Raw genomic sequence first — 27793 nt, forward strand, 5'->3', positions numbered from 1 at the left:
AAGTAAAAAATGCATTTTCTTGTTACTGCGGACATGACCGATACAGAAATACCATTCTTTTCAAATTCGGAGGAATGTATAGACAAAACTCTTTTATTTATATAGATTCTTTATCATTTCAGCAGCATAACATGTTAGAGCTTCGCCCTTCCATATCATACCACCGCATCTCAATCCATTCATTTAATTTGCAGAGAAGACTCCATTCTTCCATGTTATTAAATTCTTCTCACATATTTTATATAATTCATATTAATACCTCGGATTTGAACATCATCCGTTCATTTAATATCATCCGGGATTTATAAATTCCTGAATCACCTTAAAGCAAATGTATAGTTTGTATTCAAACTACTGTGAAAAGCTTTACCAGATAAACATTACGAAGAAATATCAGTTTAGCTAAATCGCCAATTTTCCCTAATATGTGTTTCATAAAAACTAAGAATATCTGGGATCTATATAATAATTTATACAACTGATCCAATTAAATATCAATGATTACCTTGAAATCATTTTATAATCCTAACTAAATAATACATTTTTTCCCAGTCATACGCGCATAATGTTCCCTACATTTTTAATTATTAATTATAACATTGTGATATTTACAAAATAAAAATTGTTACTGGCATGCAAATCTCGTGGTAACATATATTTAAATCATATGTACTTGTCAATGATGAGTATCTCGGGGTATATCTTAGATTTTTACACGATCATCATGACTGTTCTTCTCTCTGGCAGTCGTCGGTTCCTCTTCATACTACCACGATTGATGTCTCGAACTGTGGTCTTCTCAGTTGAGTCTCTGGACGCTTCCTGTAGAAATGAGTGCAGGCACTAAGGCGCGACTCTTGTAGGCTCCAAATCTTGGGTTCGACGATCACTCACGAACATAAGGCAAAAATGGGAAATTAGTTATTGAACACTGTTTATGTACTTTCAGAAGGGATCTACTGCTGGCACGATACACCGATAATTTTAAATAGATCAATGCAAATAGCGGTAAGTTTGTAGAAATCGCTGTTCATTTCCCCATTAATCACACAGTCTATCACTACGAGTGTCCATGGAGTATAGCAAACGCTTATTTTATCAGGAACAGTTATTAAATTTTTCCTGAACGTCACTCGCTCTTAAATGCTTTGGATCGGTGATTATTAATAATTGCTGAGGATAATTAACTGTCTCATCACTTCTAATTAACCTGACGCGTTTGCCCTTTCGTTGGTGATTACACCATGAGCCGTAACTGACTGTCTTGAGCAATTAAAATAAGGCTTCTATTCGGCAATAGTGTACATTAACTTGTACCACGCGATATATTTACATCACACTGATGTGTTTTCTTTTATGGCACAACACTTCGTACACTGATATCCAAGTTCACTCCTAAGGTGTTAGTACTGCAGCTACACAGATGACAATGAGATACTGTATCTAGGTCCTGGCTCAACATATAGCCTCGGGACAAAATGGTCAGGGGGGGGGGTGAATTATGCCCCTGCTGAAAATGAAGTCCGGTAATCGGAGTCTTTCAGCGACGTGATAACAATCAAATTAAAGCTTGTGACCTCTACTTTTTACTGAAGACATATAAAACTATGTCAGTAGGTCATTCATAATCTCAAAGCGTCCTTTTATAAGATCACGCGTCATGGTTCATCACGCAAGATCTCCCACTTTTTTCCACACGTTGTCAGATTTCAGCATTCGTCTTTACTCTGCGTACTACTGTATGACAAGTGTCATTACCGATCCACTATTCAAGTATTGCATTTATATGCATCAACAATTAGCATTAAATACATCGGTTCGAATGAGACCTGACTCATAAATTTCCAAAAATTATTTCAGATGAAGGTGTTCTTATTCTTCCTCTTTTAAGTAATTTATAGTGAAGTGGCACCAGTGAATGCGGTGTTAAATTAGTAGTGGGCATTTATTTCTCAAGGGTTAACACACCTAAACTCAGCCCAATCTCCAATAACCTACATCTCTATGCGTAGCGTTATCTTCCCTTCTCGCTCGCCCGGAAAGAGAGCGCGATTTCAAGGTTTAGCGATACTGCGCTGTCCTTCTCTTGTTACACCGCAGGAAACTGCTCCCTTCGGGCTGGCGTATCGCGAATCACATCCCGGTTCGGCATGTAGACTGTTAATTACTACATTATATGTCACAGAATGTTGCGGAAAACGGCATATATAATTAAATAGACCTCGCAACATGCCTATGGCATGGTGATGAACGGTTACAATACATAGGCTCTTATGAGACTCCCTAGGGGCGCTTGCGCAAGATAGTGGCCATACACAGACTCTTATGAAGAAAGGTAGCTTAGAGGCTACTGCAACAGATGGCGGCTGCTGTTATGAAGATCCTTATGCATGCCGTGGAGGGCAATTAGAAATTCCACATGCTCTTGTTCTTAAAAAAAGCCACGTGCTTTTAGCAACTGTCAGCAACCATCCTTGATAGACAGAGCACCGTTCTGCCATCTTTAGCTACTACCTTCGAAATGTGGTGGCGGGCAATTTGAAAAATTCCACGTGCTTTTTTGACAGCTGTCAACGGCCTTCTTTGAACCAAGCCACGTGATCTTTTTTGTAAACAAAGCCACGAACTTTTGACAGTAAACAACAACAACAACAACAACAACAACGCATCGCTAACGTCAGTTTTGCCAACTTGACGGCACTAAACCTCATAGTTGCTAACTTTGACATGTGGTACCGGACAATTTGAAATTCCACTTGCTAGTTCGACAAGCCACGTGCTTTTTGACAGCGGTCAGCGGCCATCATTAATCAACAGAGCATCGTGCTGCTATCTTTACGGCACTAAATCTCATACATTTCAAATGTCGTGGCTGGCAATTTGAAAAATTTCACGTGCTTTTTGGACAGCTGTCGATGGCCATCCTTAAACAATGGAAGCTATACAAAGGCTGTCATGGCCTCCTCCTCTTCCTTCACCTCCTCCTCCTCTGTCAAGGCATATCTATCGAACAAGTTTAAACGCGTTTACAACCTGCAGCGATGATGTCATCATAGTTGTGCATGTTTAGACTTGATCCCTATTTTCTCAAGCTTTTATAGATAGAATGAGTAAATTTAAGCAGGCAAAGGAATGCAATATGTACAACCTTTTGAATGCAATTCAATCTTTATTTACAATGTACTGCACCCGTCCACCTCCCGAGTCCCAGACTAGCATTTTTCTCAGGGGTGTCGGTTCATTATTTAAGTCATCAAATATATAAATATAGCGGCATAAATGAACACGGGAATGAACGGAGCAATTTAAAATTAAAAATGGGGAAGGCTCGATTGTAAACTTGAATTTAAGGACTCCATGGTAGGACTAGGAAGTGACTGTTAACTTTAAAATGGGTCTCATCTAACTACAATAAAAATATTATGAGAATGGTTTCCTTTGAAATAATTTGCCAGAAGGAGCAGTTTATTACGCCACCCGGCGTATGAAACTTTGATACATTTGGCAACGATATTTAAATTCCCACACATGTTACATAAATAAATCACTTGCTATACCGCAAGTGGTATCAATATGTTGCTGGGTTGCTTCTGAAAGAAATTACAAGTGGAGTATAACTTACGGATCGATTCCATTTGAATCGAACCGTTGTTCAAGGATATAGCTTCCTTCTATCGGGAGCCCGAGCATAACCCATGTTACGGTCGGCTTCTCGATTTAACTAAGATGATGTACCCCGGCTATATACATTTTTCCGAGACCGGTACTCGGACTGGGTAATGTTTCTCGTGAATTACGAAAAATGGATTACACGGACAGTTCCTATCTTACGATGTCCAGCTGATGCCATACCACTGAATTAGCATTTATATTTTATTTACACATGATCTGAAATGTTACAAAGTAGCCTCAGTAGACTACTGCCACAGATGAGATAACGAGAAGCGGTGGGAAATAACCGTGCGGAAACCGTATGATAACGAGGTAACAAACGACCATAATATTTATCATTCTTATTATTCAACATACGAATAGAGGGATGTTGTCACCAATTAATTTAATCCAATATCGTCAGAATATTCATTTATCCACGAAATTATCATCCTTGAAATTATTATTATTATTATTATTATTATTATTATTATTATTATTATTATTATTATTAATATTATTATTCAACGGTTCCTGGCACTGTCACGTTCGATTAATATCGTCATTATTATGCGGGACGCAAACACAAATGGTTATTACTGTTATTATTATTATATCCCTCTTGTGGTTATTATTATTATTATTAATGAATAGGTGACTCAAGATATTATTATTATTAATGAACCGGTCACTTCCGCCAAAATATATTAAGATATCGGTCACAATTATAATTATTTCACTGATCACCCAACGGCATCATTACTGTTATTATTATGACAATTATTATTAAGCTGACCGCGATGATTTAACATCGTCCTTACATTGTTATTATTATTATTATCGGTTGCATATTATCATTTAGATTCCCGTTTAACATCTTTATCAACGCTCATTTTACTTAAGGCGGGTCCAATCCTTTATCTGCAATATTTATTATTATTATTATCACGACATCGTGATTGTCATCGCTCGTCATTACAATGATTACATTAAACGATCATTTATGTGGACTCTGAACTCTCATTATCCTTAGATCCGTAGTATCTCAACGAATAGCGGTGCAATCTATTTATTTCGTACATGCTGTCACGGGTTCGAATTCTACCCGCTACGTAACTCAGTATTTCTCTGTGACACTGCCCGTACATTTCACACTCATTTCAATATCCTAAGTGTCTCTCGTACGGAATTTATATCCCTTTCTATCTCAATATTCCTTGATTCATTTATTTCTCACAGAATTATCAACTGACTTATTTATTCACTTCTGACATCGTACGACCTTTTATTATCTGACTGCAGATTCTTTAACATTTTTTCTATCTCATTTTGATCTACGCCTTAGTTCATTCTCCACAAATAATCGTAACATCTTGAAATTATATTTACTAAAATTTGACAATCATGGTTTCGTAATATTAGTCCTACGTGTTCCGGCTAATGAATTGCAACTTTAAGACACGACATTTATACGTAAAAATATATTGGACAGTAATTTAAACCACACGTTCATTAACATGTACGGATTATTAGCACCGATCTTAAATTTCAATATTATTAATATTTCAAGTTAAATTACCACACTCTTTAATTCCGAATTAAAAACGACATCCCGTCATTAAATGATTCCCGATAAAATCAACACCTGATCACTTAAATTTATTATTACGCACGGCTCACTAAATTTCCGATATCACATGAATTATTATTATGTCCAAATTATAAAAAAAAATTATTCTTAAAAAAGTAGTTTTATTTTTATTTATTATTATTATTAATTTTAAAAAATTAATTTTCGCCTGTTACACGGTAGTCCACGTTTACTATGTTTAACGCATAACCCCTTTTACAATTTCGATTTATTCTGGCACTAATCAATCCAGATATGATTTACTTGGAAATTTTATTATTATTGTCGCTTCTCCCAAATTTTAACAACTTCACTTTGAAAATATGAACATACTAACAAAACACCACTGGTATGACGAGGCTGGACTTTCCTTGAATGTCATTACATCGCTCGTTAAAATGACAAACAGAAAAACACATACCGGGTCTATTTCACTATAATAACCAAAATCAAATGTAAAGAAAATTATTCTTGACTACAAAGAAAATAAGAATACATGCATGACTTAACGTATTACCCTATATCTACAAAATTTACATCTCCAACAAACTGAATACATAAAAAACCCGATTATTTACATTGTTATTATTTACTACTGTCCGTGCTACAAATTTAGGATGGTGTCGTTAAGCGACTCATCTTGTTACAGAAGGTAACCAAGTCTAATCAAATAATTCCCATTTTTCCCATCACGATAACATTTCCCAAATATTTTTTTACATTATGTACTCATCTTAGTTTCTCGGTATTCCATTACAGCTTTGCAGATGAGAGGCTCCTTTCGGCCCCTCTCTGCATTTTACTCCTCCATTCTTGATGGCGTAGTTCCACAAAAGATTTCCTGGCACATTACCATTTTACACTAATACCTTAATTATCACAAAACTTCACCATTGACAACGTTAACACTGAACACTTTAACTTTTATACAACAAATTAATATCCTAGACCCAAAAATGTAATATTTACACTATTTTAATCTTCGTCCAATCACCGCACAATGGACCTGGACACGTACGACGAGGTGTCAAACTTTACGCCCGTCGCGATTTATGTCGTCCGACGCGATACGCCCGTTTCATACGGCACTCTTGAAGTGTTCATGATAGCGGTTTGATATTGCAAAGTACAGGATATTATTCCCTTAAAGTACTGTTCGTCACACAGTCTGTTATTTACGTACTTATTGTGGTACAATTTATATTACTCTCTTACAGTGCAATTAATTTACTTCACTGATATTTATAACTGACAAACACTGTCCTACGTTAACTATTTCCAGTTCATGTTGCTTGAGCGCGATCACATTTTCTAAACACTGGCGGATGCTCGTGCCATTAAATGTTGAGTTACTGTACGCCCGTAGAATTTGAAGTTAGCTGCGACCGACAGTTCAGCTCCAGAGATTCATTTCAAGTGTGTTGGCGAGTATACCTTGTCCCATATATATGGATGAAGCTTTCCCTCGCGGATTCATTGACGTCATACCCCTTAGGGAGGGGGTGGATTTTTAATATCGGTACTTGCACTCCGAATTGGACGTTAAAATTTACAACAAATTAATCCACTCCGCTAGCATATTTGCTGGATTAAATATGCTCCTAACGATCACAGATTTAGGAGATACGGGTGGATTTAGCTCCTCACATTTCGCGCCTTTAGAAGCGTCCCTTACAACGTGGTCTTCGTCCAGCCAATGACATTCAAGCTGTCTGGTTTTCAAGAAATCCAGCCTTCAATTTATTAAATTTGCCAATAATTATTGATTATTTTTCCATGCGTGACATCTAATAAATTCATTACATCGATCCGTGTACTCACAATAATTTATTACTGATCACTTTTGAAGTTACTAGAATATCTCATCCATCATTCCTTAAGATGGTATCCCTGAGTCTTCCATCAAATTTTTACGATTGGCCGGCAAGCGGTCACGTGATTTAAATCTCCACCTGCCCGAACCTAGGCTAGCGAATGTCCTGGCAACCGCTGTAGTTTTCCATGACGGCACGGGAATCTCCGTCCTGCCAAAAATATCCCAACGCATTACTCATGTTGCGAGCTTCCTCTGTGTCGCCTGCCCCCTTCTCTTTCTGACCAAGACTTATTTGTGGACATGTATTTCCCTGTTCGCCAACTAATGAGATCCCCTGCTGTGAAGTAGCTAAATGTTGTTGTGTCGAGCTAATCCATCAGGCTCCAGTCTGTCGTCCTTCCTTCGCTCATATTTCGACATTACACAGATGAAATATTTTCAACTACACTTCTGTATTTCAATAAATGTACCATATATTACTTTATCAATCAAATCATGACTGACTATGGGCCTAAGTCACTCGGGTTCAGTACTACAACGGTATTCGTTTTGCTGCTGACATGATTGCTATGCTCCTTAACAGCTCTCTACCAAGATGTAGCATGCTTCCGGAATCGTAATGCCTCCTGCAAAAATCAAATTAAACAAAACATTAGAAATATATTATACTAAGTATGTTATGCTTCACAAAGTAGGTAATGCAGTTCTTACATTCTTGTTATTCATGTGGTTTATTTCTTTTCTGAATCATCGTCATCAGGTACTGCGAAAAGTTCATCCATACACTGTGTACAGTGTTCAATCCTCGGATATCTTCCATCCCAATCATCATCACCATTTTCCCCTCGATGCTTGTAATGACTTTGACAGGTTCTGTGTAAAGCTACATTGATTGACATCTTACTGTGTAGAGAAAGGATGTCCAAAAATCATGTATGTAAGGGGAATGTTCGTAGATTAAAAATCCAAGCAGTAAGTATGGAATAAGTTGCTTTGACATCTCAGGTGAGGTTCTATGTTTATAGATCATCTTAATAACCTCACTTACTCGTGTGAGAAAAATAAGATGCAGCATATGAGCATGCAAACCGCATGCACATTTACAGTTTTGTTTGTGGTACTCTCTATGTTCCACAGCGTACGATGTCGAAGCACATACTAATGATGATGATAAAGGGCTATCCTTACATATAATCTAGCAACAATGTTCATTAGCGTATGGTAAGTAACATCACTCACATGAATAATAAGACAATAGGCTGCTGTGTTAGCAGGAATGTTTTCAGATGTTTCAAATTCTGAACGAATATCAACAGGAGATCCTACAATCGGCGCTTTATTTTTAAATTATTGAGGCGAAAATAGCGGACGATGATCTTTCTGATAATATGATGATTCGAATTTACAAAACATGGCAATGAGCATCCCAAATTATTTTTCTCAATGTTAATGTCTATGTTTTGGTAGGGATACGTAATTCCATTGAGATATAGTCTAACATGTCTTACTTTACAGTGATCAAACAGTGAGCATTTTTTTCGTGATTGAATTTACGATTTGTTTGACATCCAAAAATAATATTCGTGACATTCTAACAGACCAGCTATGGTTGTTTGTAGATGGTAACACAGGATATTCACTCAGCTTCCAACTTCGGAAACGTGTAGGTAATGGTGTATCATTTTCTAAAATCTTGAGCAATTGATTTTTTCCACGATCAGAAAAAGTTACGTGTGGAATCCTCCACAATATACGATGAAGTGTAATTTCGATTCCACTGGTGTTTCTGATGCTTTAAGAGAATTGTAATCACTTCGATCACGGATCAGAATAAGCTCTGGTTTTGCGTTGATTATAATACGTGTAAAGTCTTGCGAAGCCAAAAATATGATTCAGTGATAACATTTCCGTAAAAGTTCCGTCTTCATTAATCATCCAATTGTTAGTAGCTTTCGGACAGCATCTTTCCACCTGACTTATCTAGCCGTCCTTCAATATAGAGGTAGCTTTCGTGTGGTAAGTTGTATACATCTTGCTGATTAATAATATTGTGAATCTCATCATTGTTATTTAATCCAAACATACAAAGTTGATAGGAATGAAGCTCACTTCTTACTACACTTTCACGAGCTTCTACCGTATTCATAATATCTAGCATTTCCCCCATTTTGTTGTTGTAGCGTATAACCTAAATCTTGGAGTATCTGTTCTTGGTTATCTGTAAACACGATGAGTCTTCGCAGACATGTAGTATGCCTTCGGAATGTACACCGTGTTTTATAGATGTTTTTATACTGGTTTGGGATGATGATTGTAAGCTACGTACGCGTGCCGATCTAAATGAGTAAGTTGATTATGTGTATTTACAAGCCTAAGAGTAATGTTACTAATGCGTTTTACAGACACAGGATGATAAATTACTACTCCTGGCTTCTCACGAATAGTATATCCACGTTCCTCTGTAATAATAAAGTCGTGCAGGACGTGCGAAGTTTGTAGATTACTATTGAAGTCTGTAAGCGTATTAGTAGCTGGTAGTTGATCGCGTGTACACACACCTCGAAAATAACGAATTTAACGGATTCCTACTTGTCTAGAAAACGTAAAACCTTCTTCGTGCGTCAGAGCTCGATGTGGCAGTGCATTCAGTACACTTTTTTGGGGGATATGTAGATGCCAAGCCCTTCTTTGTATAGTGCTAGCTTCTTGTGTACACCTTTGCCTCGTAATGCAATTTGCCTCCGTCGTCTTGTTATGACGTTCACTCTCGTTCAACTGTTGTTTCGCTTCTTCCACAGCCTTAAGAGTTCTTGCTACAGCACTGGTAGCACCCAGCAATGACCGTAAATCTGCTAGTCCAGCAAACAGCGCAGGAATAAATCCTCCTCCTTTTGGTAGAGGAATAATTCCTGCGCGTTTAATAAACATTGCTCTGCACTTTGAAGAAATTCTCGCTCTTGCTGCGCGTAGTGCCTTAGTAATAGCTACACGAGGATTGTATTCCCCTCGAATAGCTTTTTGTGCATCCTTTATAAAATATTTCCATCCGACAGCTTGTGCGTTCTTCTTCTTCATGTCGTTTGGATATCGTTGCTTCACCATTCTGTACCCGACTTAACTCTTCAAGAACAAATAATTAACTAACCCTTACCTCTTGTCTCGTTTAATATATATATTAATATTGCCTACTTTAGTTGTAATTCAACTTCAAAGTACATCATGGAACGTTGTTTCCTTTTACTGTTCGATGTATTATATCAGGGCATCGGGATGTGGGAAAACAAATCTTTTACTTACAATCATTACTTGTTTAAATGATATACGCTTCGAGAATATTTACGTTTTCGTAAAGTCATTCTATCAAGAGCTATATACTATTCTAAAACTGTACGATCTGATTAAAGATGGAATAAAATATATCGAATATAACTCACATGAGCAAGTACCATCACCGGACAATGTGCTTTCTAATTCTCTTATGATCTTTGACGATCTCACAACGGAACAGCGAAACGTTATTCGTGCATTCTTTAATATGGGACGACATAAATATGTTGATTGTATCTATTGATATTCATGCTAAACCTATTCTCGTGTACCTAACCAGTTGATACGCGACAACGCAAATGTTATTGTGCTTTTTAGGCAAGATTAGCGCAACATGCGACATGTGTATAACGATCATATTAACACTGAAATGACATGCAACGACTTTAAACTTATGTGTGCTACATGTTGGTCATCACATCGTTACAGCTTGTTAGTTAATGATAAAGAAAGTGATCTTCAGCATGGACGATATCGCATGGGTTTCGATCATTTTATATGCATTAACGTTGATTACAGTGACTACTTGATCGAAAACCATCACCATGTTAACATCTAGCAAGGAGATTACAAAACATATGATCCAAGCTCGAAACAATATTCGACGGAAATTTAAAGAGCTTAAACTTTTTCAAGCAGACACGGATTAAAGAAATGTTTAATTCTACTTCAAGTTTTGCTTCTACGCAAACATCATATGATAATGAGACGCATGAAGACAATGAGAAGCATAAAGAAGAATAGAAGCAGGAAGAGGATGAGGAGTAGCAAGATATGGACCAATTAGGGAATGGGGAAGAAGATCTTAACCATATTTCATCATATAAGCGTGTTGAGTTTTTAACTACAGATGTTATTGCTGAAACACCTACTGCATCGACGCAAGATCTACCACATTTGTCTGCAGTTATAATCACGACAGAGTATCGTAATCAGTTTCGAACATTTATTCGAGATACCAATGGATCTCCCTTTGTACCTTATATGGAAAAATTCTTACAGGACAAACTGTCACCATCTACGGTATTCGCAACAAAGACGACTGTTTCTGGTTAGGAAATTCAAATGTTAAGATTAATGGGAACAAACTTATTGTAAAAGGTGTTTTCAATAAACCTACGAAAGGACACTTAAAACGTTCTTTCCCATGAATATCAGTCAAGGATATAACTTTACAAGTCTATCTTTGCTCTCAACTGGAGCACTGAAATTTTTCAAATCAGGAGTGTTAAGTTTACTAATCCAGTTACATATTTACTTCGCGATCTCAGAGGACAGCCTATTGAAGGAGGACTCTACATCAAAAAACTGCAGAAAACAAAATATCCTGATGACTATTTAGTTGAACGTGTTATTCGACGTCGTGGGAATAAACTGTATATTAGAAGGCTTGGTTTTAATAACAGCTTCTTTCATGATTTAATAAAGAGGATGTACCTTAAATCTTGTGTGTGTGTTTTTCAATTCTCGATCCTCTACCTCTCCTTTCTTCTAAGTTAACATTATTACGAGGACATACTGTAGGATTAATATTAAAAAACACCTGTTATTCTTTTGACAATTTATATTCATTTTAGAATATATATATTCCTTCCTTCAGGTAAATCTGTTTTATCGTTTCTTTATTTTACTGTCCTTGAAACTACCTAGTAACAGCTTTCTTTTTATCGCCACGACAACAACATGTGCTCTTATCTTCTCAGCAACTGAAGCACTAGGTGATGACAGACGCAGCATAGCTTTACGAAGCAGACTTTCATCAGCTGCACGTCTTAGTTCAGGACTGTTTTGTCGATAAGCAAGGTCATGGTCTTTTCAGGCAAAATTTAACATATTAATGCCAGGAACACCACGTGCCAAGCGAACTTCAAGTACTCGTAACTAGGAAGACGAAGCTCGACGGGAAGAAGATCAAGCACTTTATAGATGAGCCCATGCCCAGCAGGATTCCTCACTGAGTATTGAATTTTCACGACCGCATTGTAATCGAAACCGACTTTCAACCTATTAGGTCGTGTTACGTACATTTAGTATGTGTTGAAGAGATGTTAAGTACATAACAAAAATGGCCAACCAGACACCACTGGGATCCGAACCCACAACCTCCCGATTTCGCGTCGGTTGCTCTACCAATTGAGCTATGGCGGCCTCGGCCATCTTTGTTCTGTAGGAAAGGTTCGGATCCCACTGGTGTCTGGTTGGCCATTTTTGTTCTGTATTTAACATCTCTTCGTCCGCCTCTGTGGTGTAGTGGTTAGCGTAATTAGCTGCCACCCCCGGAGTTCCGGGTTCGATTCCCGGCTCTGCCACGAAAATTTGAAAAGCGGAACGAGGGCTGGAACGGGGTCCACCCAGTTTCGGGAGGTCAACTGAGTAGAGGTGGCTTCGATTCCCACTTCAGCCATCCTCGAAGTGGTTTTCCGTGGTTTCCCACTTCTCCTCCAGGCGAATGCCGGGATGGTACCTAACTTAAGGCCACGGCCGCTTCCTTCCCTCTTCCTTGTCTATCCCTTTCAATCTTCCCATCCCTCCACAAGGCCCCTGTTTAGCATAGCAGGTGAGGCCACCTGGGCGAGGTTCTGGTCATTCTCCCCAGTTGTATCCCCCGACCAAGGGTCTGAAGCTCCAGGACACTGCCCTTGAGGCGGTAGAGGTGGGATCCCTCGCTGAGTCCGAGGGAAAAGCCGAACCTGGAGGGTAAACAGATGATGATGATGATGACTTAACATCTCTTCAACACGTACTAAGTGTACGTAACACGACCTAATAGGTTGAAAGTCGGCTTCGAGGATTCCTCACCCTTCTCCCAGCAAGTTTCTTCACCTTTTCCTTGTTTACTCTCTCCGTAGCCATGATAAGAGCTTAAAAGCGAATACAACTCGTTAGGTTTAGGTGCGTGATGCAGTTTAATCAGTTGATATGTACGACACTGTCTCACAGAAGGTCTCCTACCTACACTCAGGTGTTCGTGATGTAAACTACATGTTTGAAGCTCTGACAGTATTTGCCGCTACATTAACATTGGTAATGCCTTTAACTGTTCTTCAGTAAAAATGTTAGTTTCCTTTTGCACGCATAAACCTTTACGATTGTCTTTTCAACTGCGTTACACTTAGTATCTGTTAGAAATGACATGGTGTCTTCACTCTACAAATGTTTCTTTCACACTAACGTTATTTCGACACTGCAGTTTACATATGTTGTTCAACTCCCGACATGCACTGCAACACAACCAATTAAAGAGCATGCACACATGTTGTAAAGACTGTTTACAGGTTTCTTCACTTTGCTCCTTCGGAAGAAGTCTAAATGATGGGCACCCTAATTCATGCACGTCGATAATTTCACACGATGTTGATAGATATTGACGCAACCATTCCTTCTTTTCACGACCCTTTAAAAAACAAGTTCTGCTCTTGACAAATGTGAGATCATCATTAAAGATAGAAAACGATGAGGTATTCCTTTTTCTTCCCACTGCAACCTCAATTTTTCGATCCATTGAGTCTCATTTTTATCATCATCTGTTTTTGAAAACAGTAAGGGAAAGATGGACTAAATACTAAACTAACAAGTTTTGGTGCCCATAAAACACTGCAATCTAACACAGCCACCACTTTGAACACAAATTTGTTGCTGTTTACTTTAAAGCCTTGTACATCAACTATTATTGTTCTCGTCATATTTGAGCTCTACTCTCTATTACTATATCTCGAAGACTAAGGCTTTTAGTCAACGATCAAGTCTAAACATTCACTACTATGATGACGTCATCGCTACAGGTCAAAACCAGGTGCTCATTCTAGCCTTCGCTATGCATGTTTAAACATTCTCGATAGAGATATGCCTTGACAAAGGAGGAGGAGGCCATAACAGCTTATGTATAGCCGAGATTGGTCAAAGATGGCCGCTGTCAGCAGTCAAAAAAGCATGTGGAATTTTTCAGATTGCCCTCCACCTCCTTTCAAACTTATGAGGTTTAGTGCCTTAAAGATAGCAGCACGATGCTCTGTTGATTAAAGATGGGATCTGTCAAAACAGCACGTGGAAATTGCCCTCTCCAACATGCATAAGGATGAGGTTTAGTGGCGTAAAGATGGCAGCAAAATGCTTTGTTGATTAAGGCCACTGACCGCTATCAAATAGGACGTGGCTTGTCAAACAAGCACGTGGAATTTCAAAATGATCGCTGCCACATGCCAAAGATGGCAACATTGAGATTTAGTGCCGTCAAGATGGCAGCACTGACGTTAGCGATGCGTTGTTGTTTACTGTCAAAAAAGCAAGTGGCTTTGTTTACAAACGAGAGCACGTGGCTTTGTTTAGAAATGGCCGTTGACATCTGTCTAGAAAGCACGTGGAATTTTTCGAATTGCCCGCCACCAAATTTCAAATGTAGTAGCTAAAAGTGGCAGCACGGTGCTCTGTTGATTAAAATGTCAAACAGCACATGGATTGGTTTACAAACAAGAGCACGTGGAATGTCAAATTGCGTACACCGCATTCATAATAATCTTCATAACAGCAGCCTCCATCTTGTGCAGTAGCCTATAAGCTAGCTGTGTATAGCCGCCATCATGCCGTAGCATCCCTAGGGCGTCTCATAGGAGCCTATGTATAGCCGCCATCTTGAGCAAGAGCACCTAGGGCGTCTCCTAAGAGCAGCAGCCATCTTGCGCAAGCGCCCTTAAGCCGTTTCATAAGGAGCTGTGCATAGCCGCCATCTTGTGCAATTGGCTTCAGGAAGGGCATCTGGCCGTAAAACTGAGTTTAGGCTCCTCCATGCGGTTAGTTGCGCTCTCTCATGCTAATCTCCATTGCCCTACTACTCAAAATAACGTCTCGAGAATGCCCATTGCCCTACTAGTCAAGATGGCGTCAGGAAGGGCATCCGGCCGTATAACTGAGGTTGCGCCCTTTAATGAGGTTAGGCTTGCAGTCTTGCGCGTAAAACGTAAGGTTAAGCCCCTCCAAGATAGCATCTGTGAAGTTAAGTTCGCTCTCTTTGCCGTCAGGATGGGCATCCCGTCGTATTACTGAGGTTAGGCCCCTCCATGAGGATAGGCTTGCTCTCCTACGCGTCGAAAAGGGGAACAAGCCGTCAAAGTGTAGTTAGGCCCCTCAGGACGGCGACTGTAAGGTTAGGCTTGCTCTGCAATAATCAGCAAACGTGAATTGCTCTTCTACTCAATTAGGGGTATATGACCTCAGCTGGCAACGTACATTGCCCGTCCACCAGGAATTCCCCACGCTGTTGAGTCAGCAGACACGTGACCCGCTCCGCGGCCTCTGAATAGCCCTCCGTGGAACGCACACAGCTCTTCCACAACTGAATTGATGTCAGTAAATGAGATATCCAAGGGACTGAATGCCAGAGTGTGCATACAAACAACTGGAAAAGGTAAATAATTTCAAGTATTTAGGATGTTTTCTCACAGCGATTTTTCGGTGTACTGTAGAAATATATATAGTTTCTAATCTTCCTTTTGAGTAGTAGTTTTAGTACTCCTTATCCATATATCTTTAACGTACTCTACGTACGATGTGTATTATATACATGATACCATCTTTCTTTTTTTCTTTTTATTAAGTGTGGTTACTTTTATTAATACTATTACTGTTTCTATTGTTAACATTATCATATTGTGATCATCAGTAGTTATTATTAATAAGTGTTATGGGTAAGAAAGGGACCACATCCCTAACTTTGCCGGAATAAATAAAATATATTATTATTATTATTATTATTATTATTATTATTATTATTATTATTATTATTTTAAATGGTATTGAATCAAGGTGCAGCGAAACTAATGCAGTGAGTTCACAGTTCCGTTCAACAGTATTCAGTTAGAAGGAAGTCAACTATATGTATATCGGTCTGTTTCCTTTACGGGAGTGAATATTGACTGAACTGATAATACCTTATGTGTATGTTAGAAGTAACCGACATGAAATTAGCAAGTTTGATTGCTGGTACAAGAATGTGGGTAGAAAGTCAGGAAGGTATTCGAATTTGGGAGATAAGGGATGAATTTCAATTAACTTGATGTACGAATAAACAGTGGTATCCTTCCCTTATTAACTCTTCATTTCTAAAAGGTTACACTTTCTTGCTTCTTATTCTCCTAAATTATTTCATTCCATGTCTTTCTTGACTTCATGTATCCAAGTTGTTGTTGACTTCTTGATGCAAATATATTTCAAGTTGTGCTTGGTTAAACTGTTTTCATATATTCTGGATATATGTGAAAAATGCCGTTCGCCTCTTCCGTATTATTTCTGTCATGTTTTGTACGTTCTGAAATACTTCATTGTACTTCTTTGTTTCCATTGTCCTGTAATTCTTAGCGGACGGAACATTGTCCATATATTTTTTCTTCTTTTTTATTATAATTATTGTAATAATAATATTATTACACATGAATGTAGACTGTCATTACTGAATCATGATTGATTCTACCCGTAACCCTACCTGTGTCTGTATTACAGAGTAACGTCATGCGAAAGAGGACAGTTCCTTTTCAATAGGTTCGAAAGATTGACAGGGAAAATGGAAGCATTAGAAGAGAAGATTTTCACCGAATGGGCTAGTTCAGTCCCAGTACAATGTTGGGAGAAATTGGAGATGCCCCTATTGACGCGGAAGGACTCCAGCTACCTGAATCAAAATGTTTCAACCGATGTTGCTCTCAACTTTCATCCGTATGTAAGTAAAGTTGTGAACATGTTATATTTTTCTGTAGTTAGTTCCATAAATAGTGTGGTGAAAGTGAAATAATTTAGAGTCTGTTAAGGAAGAAATCAAGACAGAAATTATTAAGTCTTTGGATAAAGATCTACGAACAGTTCTTCATTCAGTTCAGGCATTTTCCGCCGATCTTAAAGATCTACGAACGGAGTTCCAGGAATCACACGACAACATATCACAAGCTCAAATCAAGTTGGCTCAGACACAAGAAACCCTTAGAGATGCGTTGAAAAATGACGTAGCAGTAGTATAAGTCAAGGATTCGCCAGCCGCCGCCGCGTAAGGGAATCTCCGCAGAGGCCTCCGCCGCCTCCACCTCCACACGCTCTTGGGAGAGCCCTCCGCGGCATTGACTGCGCTTGCCAAGAGCGCGAGCGTAACCTCACAACCGCCATCTTGGAGGGACTTAACCCTATTTTTTATGAGTAAGAGAGCTAATATAACCTCATAGAGGGGCTTAACCTCAGATTTACAGACGGATGCCCTTCCTGAAGCCTAAGTGAACGAGCTTAACCTCACATCCGCCATCTTGGAGGGGCTTAACCTAACTTTTTACGCGTAAGCGTGCTAGCCTAACATCATGGAGGCGCTTAACCTCAGTTTTACAGCTGGATGCCCTTCCTGAATAGAGCCTAACCTCACACTCGCTCTCTTGGATGGGCTTAACCTAACTTTTGACGCACCAGACAGCAAGCCTAACCTCATGAAGTGACCTAACCTCAGTATTACAGCCGGATGCCCTTCCCGACGCGAATTGCACAAGATGGCGACTATACACGGCTCCTTATGAGACGCATTAATGGTGCTTGCGTAAGATGGTGACTGCAAAGATGGCTGCTATACACAGCTCCTTATGAGACTCCCTACGGACGCTTGCGGAAGATGGCGGTTATACATGGACGCAGGTTGGCTGCTGCTCTTACGAAGAAAGTTAGCTTAGAGGCTAACGTCCCGTGATAGAAACAACGGTTCGATTTATTCAATTTAGGGCTTGAATGAAAATGTTATATATCACGAAAACGGTGCGTCGTAGAGCAAAACGGACAAAATATTATGCCTAATAGTTAGGTTCGCTGTATCAGGAACATGAGAGCATAAGAAGAAGTAGTCTAATGATGAGATCAACGGTTCGGTTAATATATAGGCACTTTGTCATTTGGTCTCTTTTAGCCTGTTATGTTGTTTCTTGGAGCAAAGTTCTCGTAACGTGATCAGGTCTTGCTGTGGTATAGAGTACAACGTGCCGTGCTAAAAATGACGGTTTGGTTCATTAAATTTGGGGCTAAAATGCAAAATGTTAAATCTCTCGGAAACGGTGCGTCGTAGAGCAAAACGGACCAAATTTTTCCGCCTAATATATAGGTATGCTGTATCAGGAACATGATAGCATAAGAAAAAGTAGTCTAATAATGAGATTAACGGTTCGGCTTCTACTTAGGCCCTTTGGAATTTAGTCTGTTTTAGCCTGTTATGTTGTGTCATAGTGCAATTTTTCGTAACTTGATCAGGTCTTTCTATGGTAGAGAGTATGACGTGCCGTGCTAGAAACAACGGTTCTATTTATTAAAATTAGGGCTTAAATACAAAATGTTAAATATCTCGAAAACGGTGCGTCGTAGAGCAAAACGGACAAAATTTTTCTGCCTAATATGTGGGTTGGCTGTATCAGGAACATGATAGCATAAGAAAAAGTAGTCTAATGGTCAGAACAACGGTTCGGTTTTTATTTAGGCCCTCTGGCATTTGGTCTGTTTTAGCCTGTTATGTTGTGTCTTGCAGCAATTTTCGTAACTCGACCTGTTCTTGCTATGGTGGAGAGTATAACATGCCGTGCTAGGAACAACGGTTCGATTTATTAAATTTGGGGCTTAAACGCAAAATGTTAAATATCTCGAAAACGTTGCGTCGCACAGTGTGTCAAATCCCATATCTAGGTGGAAAAAATTCACTGTCGCAAATCAAAGCGAAACCAGGCTCATTCGATAGTGAACAAACCAGATGGTGACCTTCAGTCTTTCTTCCCGCTTTCTGGTGCGTACGAGGGTGGGGACAGGTGCTGAAACGTCTTCCTGGCAGTTATCAACTCAGTTGATAGGAGGTGTCAGAGTGAACCGAACGTTGTGTTTCTAGTGATTTCAACGAGGTTTTGTATTCTGTGGCTCATGGAATAGTGAAAAGTGGTATATGTTCTCACTTTTAAGCATAATACAAGCGTTCTGCACTGAATAAATTATTTACAGTGCGTTGTAAAAGGAAGCAGTTGTAGAAAATTAGATTGTTTTTAGGATTTGCTCGGAAAAAACTTTATGAGTGCCTCATAGTGCCACTTTACTTTAAACGCCATTCGATGAGAAATTTAATGTAGATTCAGGATCTGTAGTGGTTTGGTTGCGCACGAATGTGCATAATGGTTTATTTTCTTATTTTCAGTGCCTATGTGGGCGTTACCGCGAGAAGAATATTTCAACGCGTGGCGGTCATGTCGTAAAGAGGGGCGTTTAGAAGTCATATTTCAATATGTTATGGATAAATTAGAGCCTACAGCTCTTACTGACACTCAATTTCAGGAGCTAAGAAACAAAATTAAATTGATATCCCGTAATATTAACAAAAATGGGAGAGTGCAGGAAGAAGAGAACAACGATTCCGAGCAAAATTATGTGATAGATTAAATGTGACGGATTTGATCGTGTTAAGTGAACAAGACGACATTGATCCAGCGTATCATCTGAAAACAAGTTGTGTCCCTGACAAAGCCGGCCGTCACCCTAAGGAATTTAAGGACTCGTCCGTAAAGACGAAGAAGCAAAATGTTTGTGATATTACCGAATCGCGTAGTTTGGAGGAAGTCGCGTTTGCTGCTGAAGATTCTTTTCGATCAAACGGGAAAAGATGAAGGCTTAATAAAAAGATATCATGTATTACTAGCTGCTCTTTCTTCTGGCTCTGAAATAAATGTGAATAAATTCAAGGAATTTGGTGCGCAAACTGCGGCTTTGTATGTTAAACTATAGTATATCCATGGTATTATATGCCCGTAACTGTGCATAACATTTTAGTACACATTACTCAAATAATTAAACATTTTCTTGTGCCAATAGGAACTTTATATGAAGAAGAAGCTCAAGAAGCTAGAAATAAAGATTGTTGGAGGTTGCGTGAACTTCATACTCGAAAATGTAGCAGGAATTCAACGAATAGAGACTTGATTAAGATGATGTTGATTACATCAAATCCCTTAATAAACAAGTACCGAACAATGCCACGTAAAACTCCTGGTAATCTACCTATGGAAGCTATTGAGTTACTTGCTGACTCCGAAGATCCTTTCACATCAAATGAAGAAGACCAGTATAGCAACGACTACGATTCTCTGGACTCTACAGACGAATCAGGGGACGAATGAACATTGGACATGTTGTTATTGTGAACGGGATGAGATTGATGAGACAGTTATAAATACTGTAATATGATCCTTTCACGTCTTTTATGAAATGTTTCTGAGTGTAATCTTGACTTTTTATATGGAAATAATATATATAATTGTTTTCGTGTGTAAGGTGTGTTTTACTAGAACTACGTCATTAACAGGACTCGAAAATGAAATTTTGCTATAAAGAAATATTCTTATGGTTTTGACGAATATATTTTTATTTAAAAAATAAATGTTATTTTTTGTTCATATTTCCTTGTTCTATGTTTAATACCAATTTAAAATACGTTTTCAATCTGGAAGAACTTACATACAGTGCCTTCGTCTATTCCCTCAAATAAGGTATAACAAGAATACTGGACTGAAATTCTCATTGTTATTCATATTTTATCCAGTTTTAAATAGTATGTTTACCACTGTTATAAACTATAATATACACATCCAAATCGTGTTTTTACTGCCGTAAATGGACGATTCTTTTGTTGCTTTCGGTCATTTTTCAAACCTCCCCTTGCTCCTCACCCCTATATATTTACCCCCGAACATCGTACACTTTAGACGATGCCAGACATTAATTCAGCGACCTCGAAAACGGTATAGTGCCAACTTTTAATAGGATCCCGGCACTATTAACGACGTTATTAATTTTTTCCACCTAGAACGGGGATTCGGCACACTGTGCGTCGTAGGGCAAAATGGACAAAATTGTTCTGCCTAATACGCAGGTTCGCAGTATCAGGAACATGATAGCATAAGGAAAAAGTAGTCTAATGATGAGATCAACGGTTCAATTCCTACTTAGACCCTTTGGCATTTGGTCTGTTGATCAGCCTGAAATTCGAGAAATGAGGCAAGGGTTATTATGCAGGATAACTGCTATACTCTATTCGTATAGACTAGATGGCGACTGCTCTTATGGAGAAAGCTGGCTGAAGAGGCGTACTACACAAGATGGCGGCTGTACACAGGCTCTCATGAAGAAACCTAGCTTAGAGGCTACAGCACATACTTAGGCTGTTATGACCAAAGACATTAATATTACTTATCTAGACTCACAGAGCGCGCTGATGTCAAGAGGAATATTGAACATTTTCGCGCATCGCCATGTTGGGGACGCTTCAGCTTCGAATGCATGGCTAGCACGTGGTAATGTTTACAGACCCTTGCATGTTTTCGATTTATAATGCCTGTTAGTGAATCTGGTTTGGTATTATATGTGACGGAGTGATAATATATTGTGAAATATTTTCAAGGAATGTGGGAGCTGATACATTACGTTAGTAAATTGATAGGCAATATTAAGCCTAAAGTTAGGCCTTACCTGAGGAATGGAAAGATATTCACGAGGGTGAATTCGTGTGCAATCTTCATTTGTACAGACTGCTATCAGAAGGGATCTGGTATTTCTTTTCACATGTGAGTAGAAATGGAACTGTTAAAATATAACTTTCGTTTACCATAATCGAGAACTAAACAGGTTATAGGGTGGTTGATTAAGAGAACGCATGGATATGAAATTTAGAATATTTAGGCTTCTTTTTCTTGTTTGCCTTTCTCCAAGTCATGGAGGATAATTGTTTAGAACTAAAAAGGTGTTCTGAAAAAGACAACATATTTTTCATACAAATTGTGTAGCGGTATTTCAAATTTGAGAAACCTGAGCCTAGAATCCGTAACATATGATTGATATAACTTGATAAAACCTTCTAATGTTAGGGTAAGGTATTGCTTCAAATTATAAATTATCAGAAAAATGATTTATTAGTATCGTATTTTACCTACTTGCTTTATAATGAAAGAATACAATTGTTAATACGCTATTCCAGAAAAATCGGACAATATAATGTCTAAGCAAAGCTCATTACAATCTTGTCAATCCTAGTATGCATTAGAAAACGCTGATCAAATTAACTTTCCACTGCGATATTAATCTTTTTTGTTTGCAAGTGCTTTACTTTCAATTTCATTTTATTTTATTTCTGGTGTAAATCCTGGTGCTCATATTAGAGAACGCACTTTCAATTTTTATGTGCTCAGATAATGTTAATGTTTGTAAAAGCAGTAATATTTAAGAAGATAATATTATGAGGAGGGTTTTACATCTTAAATGATAACTTTATTATTTAAGCCTAACCAGGCAAGTTGCTTTGAGCTTGCATCCGGGATATAGTGGGTTCGAACGCCACTGTCGGCAGCCCTGAAGATGGTTTTCCATGTTTTCCCATTTTCACACCAGGCAAATGCTGGGGCTGTACTTTTAATTAAGGCCACGGGCTTTTCCTTCCCATTCCTAGGCTTTACCTATCTCATCGTCGCCATAAGACCTATCTGTGCCCGTGCGACGTAAAACAAATGGTAAAAAATAAAACTGAAGCCTAAACCACGGAGAGAAATTCAAACTAACACTAGACATCAATTTTATTTTAAGAAATACACAATAGAAGACTAGCACCAGTGTAATGAATGTCAGGCAGTATTTAACTTACCTAAATCATACAAACATGATAATTTAACTTCTACTCATCCAATTACGTTGTTCCATATCCAAACCAAACCCCATGGTACAACAGGCCAGAAAGGCCATGGCTTACCAAGAGACCGCTGCTCAGCTTGAAGGCCTGCACATTACGAGGGGGCATGTGGTCAGCACGACGAATCCTCTCGGTTGTTATGTCACCATCAGATAGCTCCGCAATTGTAATCACGTATGCTGAGTGGACCTCGAACCAGCACTGATATCCAGGAACAAATTAGAACGAATTTTAGCAGAAGCGATTGGGGTAAATTTTCATTCATTGGGAAGGGCGTGAAGGAGTGGAACAGGGTACCAGGGGTAGTGTTTGATCCTTTTCCAAAATCTGTACAGATATTCAAGAAGAGAATAAACAACAGAGAAAATCAATGAAATGTTAGAGGGCATTCGACCAGTGCAGGATATTGTAAATGAAAAATGTGCGTGATTAAATTCATTCCATCCCCTTGTCTATGGAGTTTGGACAGCCCAAGTAGGAGACTGCCTGTAGGGGTTAAGTACAGTGGGGACTTCGAGGGCACTTGGACCGCTAAATAGCTGTGAAGGCCCTTCAGGAACACTGAAAAGTGTTGGCAAAAGGGGCTCTGGTTAAGATGCAGCACGTCGTTATGCTACTTAGGTTCCAAAATCGTAAAATATAAATATGTAAATAAATTCAATGTTAATTTTAATCTTATACCAGTTGTATATTATTATTAGAAGTAATTTCACATACTGTATATGAGTTGACTATGTTTGTAAGATATTATAAGTAGAATTTTGTAAACAATATAAATTTATTAAGGATGATGTGTGTGTTTAATAGAACAATCCAAAGGATTTGTGTAGATTTTTCAATTTTATACAGAAGTATATTTTAATATTACCACAGTCTTGATATTATGTATATTTATTGCGTGTGTACACGGTAATCGGTGTAAGCTGTCATTAATTTTATAAGGCGAATGTTTTCATGTGTGCGAAATGTAATTTAAAGAATGAATTCCATACGATCTCCGCATCAAGCTGAGGAGAGCCCGCAACATGGCGGTACGCGCATGGCCGTGTCTACTCTAGTCACACGCTTCTGCGCAGCCAGCGGTGTGGGGCATTGGTTATGACCTCCCCCTCTGTCAAGGCATAAATCTCTCTCTTGCTATCAAATAAGTTTAAACATGCATTCTGCTGCACAAGATGGTGGTTACACACAGGCTCTCATGAAGAAACCTAGCTTAGAGGCTACAGCACAAGATGGCGGTTATACATAGGCTGTTATGGCTTCCCTCTCTGTCAAGACATAGCTTTATCTCTCTGTCAAAGAGAACGAAACACGCATTCTACTGCGCAAGAGGGTTACTGCTGTTATGCTGTTATTTACAATATACTACAACAGTTCTCGTTTTGCCGCTGACAAGGTTGCTATGCTTCTTAACAGCCTTCTGCTTCATGCTTCCTCAATTGTAACGCATCCTGCAACATTGAAATTAAGCAAAACCCTTAGAAATGTATTATACTAAGTATGTTATGCTTTACAAGGAAGATAATACACTTCTTACCTTATTGTTATTCCTTTTCTGAATCATCATTATCATCATGTACTAGGAAACGTTTATCTACACACTGTGTACAGTGTTCAATCTTCGGAATTCATCCATCCCAATCATCATCACCATTTTCCCCTCGATGCTTGTAATGACTTTGACAGGTTCTGCATAAAGCTACATCGATTAACATCTCACTATGAAGAGGAATGATATCTCGAATATTATTTACGGAAGGAGCAGCGTACGCAGATACAAATCCTGGTGATAAACATTGAATCAGATGTTATGGCATCAAAGTTCCATGTTTATAGAACATATTACTCGTGTGAGATAAGTAAGTTGTCGCGTATGAGCATGCGAACAGCATGCATATTTACAGTTTTGTTTGTTGTTCTGTTCCATAGCGTACGATGTCGAAGCACACACTAATGTTGATGAACAATGACTATTCCGTAGGAGGAGGGATTGTGTTAACCTTAGTAACTGCGAGGAGGAGAAGGAGGAACGTATCTGACCTGTGAGGCGGAAGAGAAGGAACACGGCTATGTCCGGTCGGAGGAGGAGGAGGATGAGGAGGGAGAGGAGGATGCTGTTCCGTCAAGACAAGCTCTAAGTACAATTGATTGTGGAACAAGACGAAACATGTTGGCCATCAGTGTTCAGAACAGAAACAATATGTGATTAAACTCTGTGTTGATACAGTCGCACTCAGGGCGCGCACATAGAATTGCAAATGTTGAATATCTCTATCCGACATACTCTTCCTATTCACTGCAGGTAAAATAATTTTACTACTTTGCAGAGGATGCTTTTGTCTTGAGAAGATACATTTTGCGGGATTCGAAAACATGCAACAGAAAAACCAATCTGTATATATCTCGAACTCTGATTTAATTACAATAGAAGAACATATATTCAACCCCTGTTCTCTTATCGCAAACACGGAAAGTGAAATTAATCAGCACGCTGGTATTGTAAGAAATACAGTGCTTACATTTAAGTCGCTAGCAGTCGAACAAATTATCGGATAAACATGTAACTTGAAATTTCGGTTCGGAAACATATTATTTTAATCTGTTAGCACGGGTTACAAGCATGTAGCTTGTGCAGGAGAGGGCTATTATGCAAAATGCTGAACTGAAAAATAATTGAGCTACACACATAATAGAGAAGAGGACCTAAGTGTTCTTTCTTATCAGAAGGACAAGAGGATGAAAGGACTCTTCCTCCTCCTCGTCCTCCTCCTATTCGCGTCCTCCCCCCTCCTCCTGACCACGTCCTCCTCCTCCTCCTCCTCTACATCACCGCGACCTCCTCCTCCTCCTAGAAAAATTTAGCTGAATTTGGTACATTTTAACAGCAGCAACACGCTCATCGATTGTTATCAGCAAGAATGCTTCTACTTTGTTAGGTATAGCAAATTAATCTATATTGGTAAACGGTTTTGTGTTCAGAACCGAAGAAATTTACAGCAGACATAACAGGGAATGGAACCCAAGGGTCCCGTCTTATCAGAATTACCTAATAAAGAATAAAATCCCTGACACATTAGTGGAGCAATGACCTGCGTTTTCCTGACAGAAATCAGTATTTGCTTGATAGATTTTAGTGCTCAGAACTCTGAACTTTTGAAGATGGCAGCAGTGAGGTTAGCGATGTTCTGTTGTTGGATTTGAAATTCCGCGCTACGACATGCATACGGTGGCAGCAATGAGCTAGAGTGTACAACGTGCTGTTGACGAGTTCTATCTACGTGGGCGTGGATTTTAAACATCGCGTGCTGATGTTGCATACCACGTGACCGTAACGTCACGACCACGTGCTCTTGTTTGTAAGCAATGCTAGGTGCTATTTTGACAGCTGTCATCTTGACGGACACTAACCTCACTTTTAAGGAAAATAGCGCATCGCTAACCGCACTGCTACCATCTTTACGACGCTAAAACTCATTGCTGACACCTTATGCATGTCGTAGCGCGGAATTTCAAATCCAACAACAGAACATCGCTAACCTCACTGCTGCCATCTTCAAACGTTAAAATTTCCAAACACTAAAAACTATCAAGCAAATACTGATTTCTGTTAGGAAAACGCAGGTCATTGCTCCACTAATTGGTCAGGGATTTTATTCTTTATTAGGTAATTCTGATAAGACGGGACCCTTGGTTTCCATTCCCTGTTATGTGTGCTGTAAATTTCTTCGATTCTGAACACAAAACCGTTTACCACTAGAGATTAATTTGCTACACTTAACAAAGTAGAAGCGTTCTTGCTTATAACAATCGATGAGGGTGTTGCTGGTGTTAAAATGTACCAAATTCAGTTAAATTTTTCTACAAGGAGGAGGAGGAAGAGTCATTTCATCCTTTTGCCCTTCTGAGAAGATAGAACACTTAGGTACTCTTCTCTATTATGTGTGTAGCACAATTACATTTCAGTTCAGCATTTTCATAATAGCCCTCTCCTGCATAAGCTACATGTTGTAACCCATGCTAACAGATTAAAATAATATGTTTCCGAACCGAAATTTCAAGTTACATATTTATCCGGTAATTTGTTCTACTGCTGGTGACTTAAATGTAAGCAGAGTATTCCTTATAATACCAGCGTGCTGTTTAATTTCACTTTCCGTGTTTGCGATAAGAGGACAGGTGTTGAATCTATGTTCTCCTATAGTAACTAAATTAGAGTTCGAAATCAATACAGATTGTTTTCCTGTTGCATGTTTTCGAATCCCGCAAAATGTATCTTCTTAAGACAAAAGTATTCTCTGCAAAGTAGTGTACGTGTCCAAGGCTTCAGTACATAAACAAATTACCGTTGTTCACTAATATGACATTAGAATGGAGCACCTTCGGTGGGCCTCGATCTCAGCCCGGTTGTCGAAGTCTCACCTTCCCCTACTAGAATGATTCGCTAGCTGAGTCGGTGGGCATTATCGGGCTGACTGGACCCCCAGATGGGGCAGCGATCTTCTAATAATTTTTGTAGCAGGGGAATATTAATAATGAGAGTTCATTACTAATGAGAAGAGACACAATATCTTGTATAACAATTTTACTATACTAGTGAAACACGTATTATTTACATGGATATGCCATACAACGCACTTTACATATGATATTGTGG

At 38.8% G+C, this 27793-nt stretch overlaps 1 protein-coding gene across 1 annotated transcript in view; it reads left to right on the plus strand.

Annotated features, from left to right (window-relative positions):
- The window catches only part of LOC136863901 (dynein beta chain, ciliary-like), a 5220903-nt gene that overhangs the window by 901646 nt on the left and 4291464 nt on the right, over positions 1-27793 (plus strand). The window contains exon 13 of the mRNA XM_068226514.1: positions 16917-17133. Within this exon, the coding sequence (XP_068082615.1) occupies positions 16917-17133 (217 nt within the window). The remainder of the gene's footprint in view (positions 1-16916; positions 17134-27793) is intronic.

This window comes from Anabrus simplex, chromosome 2, assembly GCF_040414725.1.
Source record: "Anabrus simplex isolate iqAnaSimp1 chromosome 2, ASM4041472v1, whole genome shotgun sequence".
Lineage (NCBI taxonomy): Eukaryota > Metazoa > Arthropoda > Insecta > Orthoptera > Tettigoniidae > Anabrus > Anabrus simplex.